This window comes from Protopterus annectens, chromosome 2.part2 (genome assembly GCF_019279795.1).
Source record: "Protopterus annectens isolate FY-2018-M chromosome 2.part2, PAN1.0, whole genome shotgun sequence".
NCBI lineage: Eukaryota > Metazoa > Chordata > Ceratodontiformes > Protopteridae > Protopterus > Protopterus annectens.
Genome location: NC_056730.1, coordinates 1,133,354,712 through 1,133,371,178, shown reverse-complemented (window position 1 = coordinate 1,133,371,178; position 16,467 = coordinate 1,133,354,712). Strand labels below are relative to the sequence as shown.

Sequence of the window (16,467 nt, the reverse complement as noted above, 5' to 3'; positions counted from 1 at the left end):
TTCATAGGTACATATGTAGTTATAGAACAATTAAACAATTTTAATCATTTTTCATTAAATTCATGCATTTATATATATATATATATATATATATATATATATATATATTTTTTTTTTTTAACAATTACCATTCTCTTGAACATTACATAAATTTCTCAAGTCCTGTCTTTCGTTAAATTTTATTCATCTTGAACATTATTCTGCATGTATTATTCCCCTAGATTCCATTTATTTGTATGTAATTAAATGATTCCTTTTTCTAAAGACCCTACCTCCAATTCTTTTATCTCCTTTACAATATTTAGTACTTTCTTTAATGCGTGCATGTATTTTGATTTACATTTTGTAGTAATTGCTTTTTGTGGCAGCCTTAGTAAAGCCTTACTATGTTTAGGCAATTCAGATCACATCTCTAAAGAATTATTTCCTTAGTTATAAGTTTTGGCTCACACATCATTTCTGACAAAGTACTCTGTAGGGAATTTTTAAAATTTGCCAAAACATGTTCCCAGTTACTCTTCTCTTTTCCATCATACCACTAGCAATTGCTATCTACCTGAGAAAAAAATTCTCTGACATCTGCTTGAGGTATAAAAATATCTATGCAAATACTTCTATGCAAAAAATCCTAAACCTTCTTGACTTTATTGCATACTTGGGAGCTGCACAACTGTCCCCCCACTATTCCATTCAAAATTCCCTTTCCATTGTCTCACTTCTAAATATTTTCTAACCTCTGATTGATTCTTATAGTTATCATGCAGTATTTTCTATGCTCTACTAATTTTCTTTTTAACAGTAGCTTCTTTTCTAGTGTCAACTAAAAAGTCAGCCAGAGTTTGGCTCATTGCCTATAGTCTATTGTCAGACCCTGGTTGGGAAGGCGGACTCAAACCTGCAGTCCAAACTTCTGTGTAGCCCAATCTGTTATCTTCCCTTTCATACTTACTTATATCTAAGATCTTGGTTTCTTTGCTAATTTTCTCCAATACATTCCAGCTCCCTCTTACCTATTTTGTATACCCATACTTGCAGTCATCTCTTTTGGTAAAATCTCCTTTCTCCATTCCTACATTGCTTTATTTCTTAGATTACATTCTGCTATTTTTTAAATATATAATGTTCTATGTAATTGTTCTTGTTATTCCCAATAAGGGCCTACATCTAAACTTCTACTCTCTCCTTATTTATTACTCCAAGTGTTTTTTATTAATCATTCAAATAATTCCATTGTATAATAATCTTAATACATTTTCTGATAAGTAAAATAGTATGATTAACTATATACAATATTTACAGGTGGCCTGAAATTAAATTATTATATTGATCAGTCTAGTCAGAGTAACATCATATTAATGAGAGATCATTTTTTCCTTTTTCTTTTACTCTCATTAGGAGTTTGAATTCAAGTTTAGTGTCTCAATAAGTGATAGTATTTTTCCCATGGATTCCTGTTCCATCATCTTGGTGCTAATCTTAGTTCTTTTACTCTGGTTTCCAGTAATGCAGTTTCCTTCACTATTAGCAGAAATTCTTTAAATGACGGTTCCAGATTTGATTTCCATTTTCTGGTAATACATTTTCTAGCATTTGCTAGAATGTTCCATAGTAGGTAGAGATTGCTATTATTTAAATCTAAATTCTCATTAACATTCAACCAAATTAGAGATTTACTTACTACAAATGTATCTGAGAATATGGCTTGCATGAAATTGCTAACATCTTCCCAAAATTTTTTAACTTTAATACAGTCATGAAATACATGTATCCAATCTGCTTTACAACTCTGCAAGCATCTCCAACATGTAACATTATTAGAAGTATTACATGTTTTAATCTATTTGGCGTAAAAAAAAGATCTGTGTAAAAATTTCCATGTGTAAATTCTCCAGAATTGTATGTTGGATGTCAATTTAACATAATTTAGTATTTTGGTTTTGTTTTCCAGGGATACATTTATTGAATGACCTTTTGTTATATGATTCCAACATTTTTGATTGATTTTAACTTTATAATTTATTAAAATTTTATATAATTTTGATGTCAAATTTTCCCAGTTTTGATTATTGTATACTATTTCATATAAATGAGTTATAAGTATAGGTTTATCTCTACAAGAAGAATTGTTAATTATTCTGCATAGATCTTGTGCGTATTGTAATATGCTTTGTAATAATACCCAGTCTGATGTAGAGAGATTATAAGTTTTTATTATAAGTTGACTATCCAAAACCTTATGTTCATTAATGCATTGTTGCCAGCAAATTAATTGTTTTGTTTCCCAAGTAATGAAAACCATCCTATGCATTTTGTTTGGAAAATTTCTTGTTACATTGAAAGGATATAAAAGTTCTAGCCATAACTTTATTCTGTATTAGAAGTTACAAATCTTCTAAATGAATTATACATATCATTTAAGTATTTTAGATTAGTAGGTTTTGTTAAATTATATTGAAGGCTAGTGCATAAGATATGCCATGGTTTATTAATATGATTGTCTATCATTAAATTCTTTAAAATGGTATTTTCATTTGAATAAATAACAGTGTGGAGAGATTTCCAGTTTGAAGAATAGCACGGATCTATCCAATTTATAAGCATTTTAAAAATGGAGGCTCTAATATAAGTATAAATATCCGGGAAATTGATTCCACCTAGTTTCCATGGTCTAATGTGGTGTGTATAAGCTATTCTGTTTTTGTTAGGATGCCAAAGAAATCTTAATAATAATAATGTATTTATTTCTTTTAAAAAATGTTTGTCTGGTATTACTGGAATAGCTTGTGCTATATATAAGATTTTTGGAAGTAATATCATTTTTATTACTTGCAATCTATCTTCAAATGTTATATATATTTTGTTCCATTGTATTATATTTGACTTTATTGTGTCTATGATTTCCCTGTAATTTATATTTAGAATTTTTTCTAATGTTGTACTTAATGTTATACCTATATAGTTTAAAGTGAAAGATTGTTTACCAATTATATGATTAGCATTTATTTGAAAATCATTTTTTTATTCAATATCATAAAAATTGATTTTGTTTTGTTAAAATGTAATCCTGAAATTGAATAAAATTTACAACTTGTATATCTAATTCTTTTAATGAATTTTTAGAAGTAGATGTGGTAAGAAGTATATCATCTGCAAATAATATTATTTTTGAATTATATTGATTATATAAATTTATACTCTCTATTTTGGGATTGTTTCGTATTGAGATGGCAAATATTTCAATGGCTAATGCAAATAATATGGGGGACATGGGACAACCTTGTTTTGTGCCTTTTGTCAATATTATTGATTCACAGGTGAAAGGTCCTAATTTTACATATGCTCAATTGTTTTTATATATGTTCTTTATTAATGAAATAAAGGAGCTAGGAAACTCATAATATTCTAATATTTTGAACAAGAAATCCCAGTTTAAGGAGTCAAAAACTTTCTCTATATCCAATGCAACTATTAAGGTGTCTTGTTTTTCTCTATTTAAATAGTCAATAATAGTTAGTATTCTTTGTATATTATCATAGGTGTGCCTATTATGTATAAACCCCGTTTGATCGTCATTTATAATTTTTATCATAGATTTTTTTATTCTATTGACTAGAATAGCCATAAAGATTTTATAATCATTGTTTAGTAATGAAATTGGTCTATAGGAACTGCATTTTGATGCATCATTATTTTCTTTTATTATAGGAGTAATTAATGAGTATCTCCAAGATGGTGGAATGGTGTATGTTTGTATTTCTATTAAGGTTTTTTGGAAGACTGAGATTATAGATGATGGAAAGATTTTGTATATTTCAGCTATAATACCATCCATTCCTGGAGCTTTATTATTTTTGCTTTCTTTGATTTTCTCTGAAATTTCTTTAAGAGTAATTTGCTTTTGAAGTTCTAATTTTAAATTTTCTGGGATTGTTTTAATCAAATTGGGTTTCAAATCTAAATTAAAGCTTTTTGTTTGAGTTCCTTCCATCTTATAATGTTCTGTAAAATGGTATTTAAAAGCATCTAATATATCACTTATATCTGACACTTTCTTGTTCTTCCTTCCTTCATGTATAATAGTAGTAATGTTATTTCTTTTACATTGCACTTTAACTCTTATCACCAAGTTATACATATGTTCAAGAGAATATCTCCTTATTTCTTGAACCACCCATGTCACCATCATCATAGCTTTCCATTTTCATTTGTAACCTTCTACTAGTGTTATGTATATGAGCCTCAACTGTATAGCTCGAAACTTTCCCTTCAAATCAAGTAATTCTAAGCCACCTTGTCTATGGGAAGAAAAAACGTATCCTGTTTAACTCTTACTCTTTTCACCTTCTAAAAAATTCCTTCAACTCTTTATTAGTTATAGGTCATAAGCTCTTTATTGGTTGATAGAAAATGCCTGACTTGTATATAAAACTAATGGGACTAGAAACATTTTCACTGCTGGTATATTAATATCTTTATCCATAATCAAGAAATTCCAACTTCTCAGTTTTTTTGCATTATTGTTTGTTTAGTCTAATCCCACATATCACTAGCTGCCATAATAGAATATTTTTAATCTACACTCCTAAATATGCTATTTTATCATATCCCCATAGATATGGGTATTGCTGAACTAATTCAAGTAGGGGTAGGTAGTTTACTGCTATAGCCTTCGTTTCATCTTCATTTGTTCTATACCCTAAAAAAAACTTGAATATGTCTCAAAATTCTCCACAGCACTAAAATGTCCTTTTCTGGATTTATCAAGTGCAAAACAGCACTAAAATGTCCTTTTCTAGATTTATCAAGTGCAAAACAATATCATCTACAAATAAAGATAACTTTTCTTTTACACCATAGCAGCTATATCCTTTTCTCTGATAATTACTCTAAGTATAAAACAAATAATGATGGGAAAAGAGGATACCTTACTTCTTGACTCTGACCCTTCATATATCTTCTTAACTCCATTATTGTATTGTGAATGCAAATGCTACAACTGTCCTACTCACAAAATCCCAGCTGACTGTATTAAATATCTTTGCAGCATCAAGACACACCAACTGCAGCAGTGCTTTCCTATTTTCTTCCTCCCTCTGGATCATCGTTGTTCTAATAATGTTGTCAAAGTTTTGCCTCCCCTCCACAAAACCACATCAATCCATATCTATCGGCTTTGGCATCCCCTTTGCATTCCAATAGCTAGTATAGATATAAATACGTTATAATGATGGTTTGAAATTGAGACAAGTCTATATGAATCTGAGTCTGAAGGGTCCTTACCCTCTTTGGGCAATACAGTTACCACAGCTTTGTTCCAGGATGCTAGTACTGTCCCTCCTTTTAAAATATTCTTAAGTAAAACTTTATTACTTTCTCCCCTCCTAACTTATAAACCTTTGCAGAGATACCATTTGTTCCTGAAAGTTTTATTTTTATTGGCTAAATGTTATCTTATTTTGTAGCTATAAATTTCTGTGCTTCATCTTTTTCTAATCTTGGCATAATTATTTTACCCATATATATTTCCAAGTGTGCCTTTTTTTAGCTTCCATATGCCTCTCTTTTGTACAAATTTCCATAGAATTTGCAAACTGTATATACTATTGCTATTGTATCTTTGGTTCATTTTCTTGCCATAGGTTCCTTAAGTTTAGCAATAACCCTTTCAGCTTTCTGCTGCATAAGTCTTGTGCTCTGGAGTTGTTATCAGAAAATACAAATAGTCCCTTATTTTCCCTTTAGCACTAGGCAATTGCCGCTGTTCTTGTGTGAAATTCTTCTTCTTCTGCAAACACTTTTGGCTTATCCACCCCCCACCCCACCCCCCCAGTGATTCATGCTACTTCTTTCTCATATAACTTTCATTCTTATTTCTACAATATTTTTTAAATTACATTTTTATTTTAATACACTTCCAGCTGTTCCTTCTGAAGAAATGTCTATCGTCTTCAATAACTCTAGAATAATTTTCAGTACCAGTTCCTTAAATTCCTATGTTTTTATCAAATAAACAGTAAAGTGCCAGTGTCTTACTCTTACTTTATGTGTCTGCAACTTTATCTTAGCCTTCATTAGTGTATGATCTGAAATAGGTAATGGAGGTTTTTCAAAGATTTCAGTTAAATACCCCGTTCATGTGAAATGTAACTTCTATCTAGTCTAACCCATTTTTAACTATGGAAATTCTGCCTGAGCCCATACTAGTAAATTCACATATTCCATTCCAAATATTTTCATATGTTTTTTTCTGAAATCTACCCTATGTTGTTATTTTTCCCTTCTAGGTCTCCCTGATACATCCTCATGATTGCAAATCAGGTTACAGTCCCCACAAATAAGCCATATTCCCTACTGAAAGCTAACTGTTTCTCTCAAAAATTTCTTAAGCTCTGTAATGGTAGATTTTGGTAGAATATAAATACATACCAGTGTAATCTTCCTTCCCTGCCAGTAATCCTGAATTACCATAAACCTAGCATTTTTATATTTCCTTTCCTCTTCTAGCACTGTTGGAGCCTCTCTAACAATTATTATTATCAATCCCCTCACCTTTGTATTTGCCCCTGATCCTCTGCTGAATAGTCATTCATAATTCCGTTCTGTTAAAAACTGACACATTAATTTCTGTCAAAATGTGTCTTCTGTAACAATACTTGCATCCCACACTTCTTAATGTAATTCATACCTATTTGCTTTTTGTCCACACCTGCACTGATATTGGCATTCAATGATAGATTGATAATGTAGTATTTCTGGTAAGAAGTAACTGCATTCACATATTCTGCATGCAGTTCTTTTAGATATATAGGTTCATAGGCGAATACTATACTAACTGACCTGAAGGACCATTTTAAGCCTAACCAATAACCTGAGCTGAGAATTAAACCTTGTACCTTGTGTCTAAACCTTAATCATCATGCCAGATCCACCCACAGTTTCCAACTTGCAACTCAGATGTGCACATTAATACTTATCAGGCTAATTGTGTATGTAGTCACTGTTTGTCATCTCTTTTTGAACTTATGTCACGCTCTCCCAAACTCTATGATGTTCTTTCTTTTGTATCTTTTCAATCCTGTTTGCATGGATTCAGTATATTTTAAGGCACAACCAAAGAGATTTATTAGGGTTAAAGGCTTTATCAAAGTTAGAATTTATAAAATGGATGTTATTAGAATTTAGCATTTGATCTGTGATATGATGACTATAGTTTAATTACTATACTACAGTACAAAATAAATCTCTACACTGCCGTATATAATTGAAGAATGATTTTTATGCTTTGCCTCTTCAGTGGCATGTCTTTGTTGTTCTGCTTCCTACATTTACACGATTTTGGAGGTGCATAAAATCTCACAATACTTTGTTTAAGAATTTGTCCCCCTGGCTTCAACATAACAATGACAGTCATGTTTTTAAACTTTTGATTTAGGAAAAGTTCCAAGTCCCTATAGCAAGTTATTTTGTGTATTAGCAGCCCTTCCTTCACCCCCATACACTCTGAGGTCATAAGAATATTGAATCTGTAAGATTAATAGATTTTCACGTTGTAATGTTGGTCACAGATTGAAGAAAAACTAAGGCTAAAATTTTAGAAAACTTAACACTAACAGGAAGGCTAAAGGGAGGAAGGAGTCCCCTGCAATAACTAATTCTTAATTTCACAAAACAAGTTTTTGCACCAGCTAGAAAAGGATTTGGTAGCGTGTTTAGTAGTAGTTCCAATAGGTTAGTGTGTGTGCACGTGAGTTCCAATAGGTTAGTGTGTGTGTGTGTGTGTGTGTGTGTGTGTGTGTGTGTGTGTGTGTGTGTGTGTGTGTGTGTTTATGTATGTGTCTCTGTCTGTCTAGGGGGTTGGGTTAGAGTAGGTGTTAGGGAAGAGGGTGGTTTGTGTTTGTGCATGTTATGTGTCTGTGCGTCATGGTTAGTGATATGTGTAGGGTTGGGGTTAGGGGCAGCGGTAAAGTTAGGGTTAGTGTTAGCAAACATAAATAATGTGGTACAAGGGAGAATAATGGAAAAATGCCTACAGGAAATCTGGATGGTCTCAACTTGTTTTATGTGGCTCAGAAAACAGAAACTAGATGGATCAATTTCTATTTTCAGTTTATCCCAATTTGTTCAGTGCCTATCTAGCTGCTCCTTTTCTTTTAAATATTAATTTAGTTGATATCATAGCAATAAATATCAATTATAGGTGCATTAACATTATGCCTGCCCATATGCCTTCACCAGCCATTCCCTAGTTTTTACAGAATGGCCTTTCAAAGCTGAAAATAACTCACTTCTTCTAATATCTGTGGACTCATATATGACTCCCTGAATATACACTCATAATGAAATTACAAGCAAAGAACGGATTCCATAATCTGAAATAACACTCCTGTAGCAATGCTTTCTTCATTTTTCACTAGCCTAATCCCTGTCCAAGGCAAGTCAATTCCTCCTAGTCAGATGAAAGTACTAGGAAAATGACGTTCATTGCTTGCTTCCCTACCTCATATTGCTACTGATGCAGATAAATAAAGGCATGTAAATTGTGGAAAACCAACCATGCAGAAGACATAAAATATACATAGACATAAAGTAGATGTACACTAGGTAGAATTTAATCTAATTGTTGCACTGTCATTTTAAATGCTGACTTGTGTTGGACAAAGGGCTTGTGGTGATTATGTATATGGTAATTATATGAATTAATTTATTGGTTTATTGAATTTAATTAGTTAATTATGCATACTATTTAAGATGCTGTTGGTTTTGTAAGAAAATATCCCTTGAAGGCAAAAAGCCGAAGTATCAGGATTAAATTCTACCTGATGTACATCTACTTCATCGTTTTATGTTTCATTTATATTTAGTGTTCATTACTTGTTTTTTGTGACATAAAATATACCTCTCACAAAAAGTTTAAAACAGCTGCCAGAATAGTAATCAGTGCAGCAAAATCATCCTACCTTAGCACTCATTAAACATCACAATTTAGGACTGAAATTCCTTTAAGTCAGTAATAGGAGACCAAGGTGCCATAAGCTAACATTTAAACTCCATACCTGAACACATTTTGGTGGAAGTTGTTTATGATCTTCTCTATCACATTGGGTATTTCCACATCTAAATTCAATAGTACCCCCCTCCCAGTCCTAACATTTCACTCTGTACCCTCAAATAAAAATAAGGCAAAAAGTTGTTACAAACTACAGACACCGCAAAAAAAAGCAAAACCCTATAATCTCACATCTTGCATCACAAGCTCTCTTAAAACTAGCAACTCCAGCTGCATATAAGCCATCCACACACATAGTTAATTTTGTCTCACTACTGGTATCATCCCAAAATGCTTTAGGCATGATCTTATCTCTACAGTAGCAGAAGTCGAAACATCATGTACTCTGCCAAGACATAATCCCCTCTCTAACAGTTGCCCTCTTAGTGACAATCCTTGAAAAAAATGATTTACAAGTATTTACATGTAAACATATGCAACTATAGTAGTCTTGCTGATACACAACATGGCTTTTACCAAGTGTTTAGCACCATCACAGCCACATATTTTCCATCACCAAAGTTACTTCAACAACTGAGAAAGGCAATTACTCAGACCGTTTATAGACCTGAGAAAGTTACTTCTGGACACAGACCATGAGTGGTTGCTTGTGTGTCTACAAATGCATGAGGATATAGACAGCATAGTGCCATGATTTAGGACTATTTTTCACACACAACTTTAAGTAATCTTTTGAATGAATCCTTCACCCATGGGTACTTTTTGTAATAGTTTCTGTTTAGACCTTTTGTCTTTTCACTGTACGGTAACTCACGTCCCCCAAGACATTTCCTGATATAAACTACACAGTGTATGCAGATGGCCTAATCTTAATTCATTAGCAACCCAGAGAAAATTCTACAGCAGTACTTCCAGGCTATCTATAAGGATGCATAGTTAAAAAGGTAATAAATTGCTCAAAAAATCTGCAGGAATGTTCTGGCACAAACTAGTAAGTACCACAGGGCAATAATATAACAATAAAAAACAGTTTATGGAAAACAGTCCATATATGAGCATACAAAGGTATTTTTCTCTCTGATTTGACCAGAGTCTAGACTTTTCACCTGCCATATGCATCTCATATACAATTAGATCCTTCCAGTGTTAAAACTTTCTTGTCTGACCTCAGCAAAAAAAAGACAGAAATGACATTGGTGTTAACATTCTCATTTCACCATTTCCTATTATATGAACAGAATCATCTAAAAATAGTAAAACTCTTCTAATATCAGTTAACAAGGTATGGGAATTATAAAGATGTATTTGTCTGTCATTATATCCTGGTCAAAACCAGCTGACTACCAATTGCACACAGAACAGCTGATAATTCCATCATTTACACAGTATGGCCTCTACGTTTGGGCCAGCAGTTCTTGCCAAACTAAGAAAACAAAGCATGTCTAGCTGTATTATCACCTCAGCCACCTGGACCATACTTCTCAACTTCTGTGCTTAAACACTGCAGACAAAAGCTTCACATCAGTGACAGTTCTTAAATATTTCAGTTTTGCATCAAAGTGCATTTCCTGAACACTAAGAACTATGAAACTCTAGTGCATGATATTACTGACTGTAACTCTCAGCAAATTTTCAGAAAATCTAACATTTAATGAGAGCCAGGGCAAAAACATATGGCAAATCCAGGGACATACTGCAAAATCAGAGACAGCTGAGAGGTATGTCTGAAGCAATATGCCTTGCAGCATACTGAATTCAGAGTACAGCTGAATAACCACCTGCAAGAACTTTATAAACGCAGATGCCTTCAAGATAGGGAATAAAAAAAACAATGTACCTATATAGCATCTGTCTTTTTTGTGCATAGTAGTAGCAGTAGCTGATTAATTATTGAACTGTATGGGTTGTGTTAATTGCACTGTAAAAACTGACAAAATGCAGCTGGGATACGCATGATCTGTATTACCTCAATTTGTGATGTTTTAAGTTCTTACTTGTTTTACAAAACTCTACACTGTACACTGTGCATAACTGAGTAACCTACTAGGAGCCCTTATACGCCATATAAATCAAGGCAGACCTCTCAAACACTTAGCACAAGAAATCTGGAGAAAATGCCTAAAATAATGAGGGGGGGGGCAAAGGCCCAAAAATAGGAACATACTTTAAATATTGCTCTTATAAACTCAGACAGTTACTACAATAATATAATTTGTGCTAGCATGCATTTTTGAAAGCTATAAAGTCTGAAATTCATATGTATCTCATTATTTAGTGACTTCAGTATTCAGTGATTTGCCAGAAAACCACAAGTTTTACAAGGAACAGACAAACATATGAAGTAAAAATCTGGTAATTCTGCAAAAATCTGGACAGTTGTGAGCTATGAATCAAGGTGGTATTGTGTCCTACTCAATGAAGCCAACATTTTTTGTTTGAAGTTATGTTGTGATCTGTGTCATGAGTGAAAAAGGTCCCTAGACTGTCCAACAATTCCACTTAAAAAAATACAAATAAAGATATAAATACATATTGTTTTTTGACTACTGTGTAACTCAAAAATTTCAATACCTCAAATGAGCTTTGCTTGTCTCTGTACTTTTATGTGCATAGATTTGCTCTTCTCCTTATTTTGTGTAAACTTCTCCTACAGAATGATACACATTATGCTAAACTCCACATGCCCTTTGAGATTTTGCACAATTCAGGTACACAGATCATAACACTTCACACTGTGATCTTTCTAATATACATAAAAAAGACCCTCTCTCCTTGTGATGTATTTTCAAGGAAAGACAGCTCTTCCTAAATGATCTCACTTCTCATTTGCATCTTTTCATTTATTTTATATTCTCTTTCTTGGTAGATTTATTGCAAAATATGTGCATTCCATAATTTGTATTATTTCTTTTGTCATGTACCACCCTCTCTAAACTAGATAAAGTACTGAATGTGAATTGATCTGTACCCGTACTGACTCACATAATATTTACAGTGACTTTGTGCTTAGAAACACATTCATTCCTCATTCAGTTTTGTTGGTTGTTGACCTTATGAGCTATATGTAATTATCTGATTCAGATGGACTTACTTGAAGGAAAAATGTCAGACACAGAGGCTGCCCCTATTGCTTGCATTTATCAGTGTTGCTTTCCTTCATGCAAGCTTTTGAAACAGAACAAAGAAGTTAGCATGTGATTTACATTGAAGTGCTACCCGTTTTTGTCTCATCTGGTGATGATTCTGCCTTTTTTCTTGAATAAGAGGTACTACTGTTTTTTGACTTTGGAAATGAGCAGTTCAGTTAGTGTGGATTAGTTGCCTGCCACAGGTACAATGCAGAGTAGGGGAGTTGTGTTCCATCCTCTCAGATTGCGTTCCCCGGCAGCTGTTAACGGAAGTGTTGTCATTGTTTGCTGCCTGTGGTATTTTCAGTGCCACAGTACCTACAAGAAAGAATGCAAGAGGTCAAGGCATCCAGTTGTATATACACTTTCCATGAAAACACAACAAACTGAGAAAAGACTAATTGCTCAGGTAATCAAACCCAGAATTCCTCTGATACGCTGTGACTCAACCCACATAAGCGACACATATTGACATTACAAACATGCTCCCTGTGTCAGTGAGATAGCTGCAGAGAGTTGAAAAATTGAGGTTGCAGTCTGTTAATGGTAAAACATCAACTCTTCATCTTTTCTAAGTAAGAGACAGGCATTTAAGTCTTGGAGAGGAGGGGTTAATATTATAAATGTTACCGTTCTGTACTGTAACCCATGTGGCACCTTTAAAACACTAAGTTATCAAATTTCACTGGCTGCACTTTTTTTAGAGTCCACAATTCAAATGTTGTCTGTCAATGGATTTCTATATGATCTACAGTGAATAATGTAACATGCAAATTGTTTTAAGGTGAGTTTTCTCACAATCAAAAATCAGGTCTGAGTAAATGCATTCAGCACTAACCTTGCTCATTTAAGGATGGTCATGTACTGATTCCTGAGGTGGGTATTTAAAGTTTTAGAAAATAAACTTTTCATTTAAGACAGCCAGCCTGGAGTTTCATACCTGTATTCTGCATGGAAAGCACTTCATTAGTGACATGTAAAATATGTTTGAAGGACTTGCTGTTTTTCCAAGGTTTATTTTATGTACCTGTTCATTGGTGTAGTTTTATAGAAACCGTCTGTAATTTCATGGGATAGTGTACTGAAGCTGTACTGAAATTTTACTGTCTCTGCTCTGTATAGCAACATGAATTTTTACTTGATCGGGTTATTTCCTATGGTGTGGCAAATGTCCATTTCAGAGGTATTCTGATCTGCTAAATTTGTACATTTAACAAGGCATGGATTAACACAAACTAGTAATATTACTCATATGCTTATTTTAGCTGGTAGGCTTTGACTGTAGAGTATGCTCAAGTTATCCGAACAAGGGACTCAAGAAATCTCACGCAAACAGCTTAAGATTTTTTAATGAGGTAGTATTACATAATAAATAAGGTACGGTGTAAAAATCATACTATGCAATAATTTTTTTTCACCTTTTTAGCTCCTTGTGGACAAAATATAACTGGAGATGATGGCAAAGAAATTCAGCTTCCCCCTTGTAAAACAGGAGCGTGGATCATTCCAGCTATCATGGCCTGTTACCTGTTGGTCGCAAACATCCTTCTGGTTAATCTTCTGATTGCAGTGTTTAAGTAAGTGAACTTTTTTTCATAGTAACCTATTCCTGCACTGGTTTTCTATTTGCTACATCGTACATCTACTTTACATGTCTTTTTTTTTCATGGCTTCCAGCATCCTGCCCAAAGTACAGTTGTGTACACTTACCATAAATGTAGATGTTCGAGTGTATTCAATGTTGCAGTCATCACATTTGGGTTATCCCTGCCAGGGGTAGCCCTCAGTTGACCCGAATACCAGAGGCTTAGTATTTCTGCATCGGTTGCTGTCGCTTCAGTACTAACATCAGGTCATGAGTAGTATAAAGTAAGGCAGCCAACGCCATTACATCAGTTTTTCTTGCTCTGTCAGGATCCCCCAAGTGGAACCCAGTATATGGTGGAAGAACCTCACCAGTAAATGCCAAAACGTTCCTTGTAAGAAGAGAGAGAGAGAGAGAGAGAGAGAGAGAAAGGGGGATGGAGGGAGTGAAACTAGGACTGCAACAGTGAATACAGTCGAACATCTACATTTATGGTAGGTACACAACTGTACTATGTTCTTCGTGTTTCACTGTTGCAGTAATCACATTTATGTTGATTACCAAAGCTGAGGAAAGGGTGGAGGCAGTCAAGAAGACTAGGGGCTGGCTAGGATGCCCTGCAAGACTGCAGTGGCAAAGCCTGCCCTGGATTTGGAGAAGATAGGCAGGTGTTAATGCTTGGTGAAGGTGTGAACAGATGTCCATGTTGCAGCCTCCAGGATGTCCCTGGTGGGGACTCCTCTGAGGAAAACTGCAGAGATGGAGGCTGCTCTGGTAGAGTGAGTCCTGACCCCCTTAGGGGGAGGTTTCCCATGTTGCTTGTAGCAGAAATGGATGCAGTGTGCTATCCATTTGGAAATGGTTTGTTTGATATGGCTTTGCCCTCTGCTCCTGCAGCAAAGCTGACTAACAATTTATCAGTCTTTCTGAATTACTTAGTCCTGTCTAGATAGAATCTGAGCTATCTGTGCACATCTAGAGAGTGAAGTATCCTTTCTTCCTTGTTTTGTGGGTTAGGGAAAAAGTGGGCAAATGAATGGATTGGTTGAGAGCCACACTGGACACCACTTTTGGCATGAAGGATGGGTTAGTCCTGAGGGACACCCTGTCAGCATGGAAGATGATGAAGGGCTCTACAGCCATGAGTGCTTGTAGCTCCGATACTCTTCTGGCTGAAGTGATGGCCAGAAGCAAGGCTGTCTTCCAGGAGAGAATCTTTAATTCTGCTGAAGCTGCTGGTTCAAAGGGGGGGGGGGGTTATATTGAGCTTTTCCAACACAAAGTTTAGATCCCAAGCTGGGGTAGGTGCTCTTCTGGGTGGCCTCACGTTGCTAGCCCCTCTTAGGAACTGTTTGATGAGACGGTATAAGAAAAGTGGTTGCTCAGTGTTGAAATGAGCAGAGATAGCAGAGGCATGAATTTTAATAGAGGAAAAGGGGAGACCACTGTGTAGCAGGTCAGCTAGGTATTCCAGGATGAGAGGTAGGGAGTGCTGTGCTGTATCGGCTCCCTTACCCTGGATCCAGGTGCAGAATCTTTTCCATTTGTCAGCATAAGACGTTCTAGTGCTAGGGCATCTGGCCTCACATATAACATCTAGGACCTGTTTACTGAGATTGGCAGCTTGTTCAGTGGTCAGGGAATAAGCCAGGCTGCCAAATTGACCATCTGCAATTGGGGATGTATGAATTCTCCTTCCCTCTGGGTTAGGAGGGTTGGGATCTGAGGGAGATGCCATGGTGGCAGAGGGGACAGGCTGCACAGCAGTGGGTACCAGTGCTGGTGAGGCCAGTCTGGAGCAAATAAAATTGTCCTCGGTTTTCCTCCTTTATTTTGAGCAGTACCCTGGTAATGAGAGGTAGTTCAACTGGAAGGATAGGGCGTCCACCTTCCAGGCACTGCAGTGAGGCTCCCTGGTGCAGAACCTGCTGAGCTGATGGTTGGAGTGGGAAGCAAAGAGGTTGACTTTCGGGGTGCCCCATTTCTGAGTTATTAAGGTGAAGGTTCTTTGGTCTAGCTGCCACTTGTGTGGGTCCAGAAGATTTCTGCTTAAGTTGTCTGCCAGAGAGTTTAGAGAGCCTGGCAGGAATTGTGCTCATAGGTGTAGTTGCATGGCTGAGGCTGTGTGTCAAAGGATCATGGCGAGCCTGCATAGAGGGTAGGAGTGAGTCCCTCCCTGCTTGTTGATATATCACATCACAGTGGTGGTGTCTGTTTTTATCAGTAGAGCCCCTGGGGAGAGAAGGGGTCTGAAAGCTGTCAATGCATGCTGAACAGCTAACATCTCTTTTTGGTTGATGTGCAGATGTATTTGATGTGGGCTCCAGTGGCCCTGTATGCACCTGCCATCCAGGTGTGCACCCCAGGCATAGTCTGATGCATCTGTGGTGAGGGTCTGGGTGGCATGGAGTGGTGAGAAGGGTAGTCCCTTGTTGTGGTAGCATGCTACTGCCCACCATAGAAAATCTTTCCTTAGGCAAGGTATTATTGGTATAAGAGTATCCAAGTCTTCAGAGTGTTGACACCAAAGGCTTTTTAGCTACCATTGAAGTTTCCTCATATGGAATGAGTAGAATGCAAGATGCCATGAACCCCAGAGCTTCCAGAATTTTCCTTGTGGATAACTGGGGTCTGGTGGCTAGTTGAGAGAAACAGGCTGTCAGGTAAGCTTGCTTTTCTGGTGTAAGGAATGCCATCTGGGATGCTGTGTCCAGGCTTGCTCCCAGGAATATAATCTTCTGGGTGGG

General features: G+C 35.6%; 1 protein-coding gene across 6 annotated transcripts in view; it reads left to right on the top strand.

Moving 5' to 3' along the window:
- The window catches only part of TRPM3 (transient receptor potential cation channel subfamily M member 3), a 2,946,644-nt gene that overhangs the window by 2,842,131 nt on the left and 88,046 nt on the right, over positions 1–16,467 (top strand). For 5 of the 6 annotated variants that reach the window (XM_044064372.1, XM_044064373.1, XM_044064374.1 and 2 more), the window contains one exon: positions 13,562–13,712. In XM_044064372.1, coding sequence (XP_043920307.1) covers positions 13,562–13,712 — 151 coding nt within the window. Of the gene's footprint in view, positions 1–13,561; positions 13,713–16,467 lie in introns of those variants that run through there. The other variant, XM_044064377.1, reaches the window with a different exon arrangement.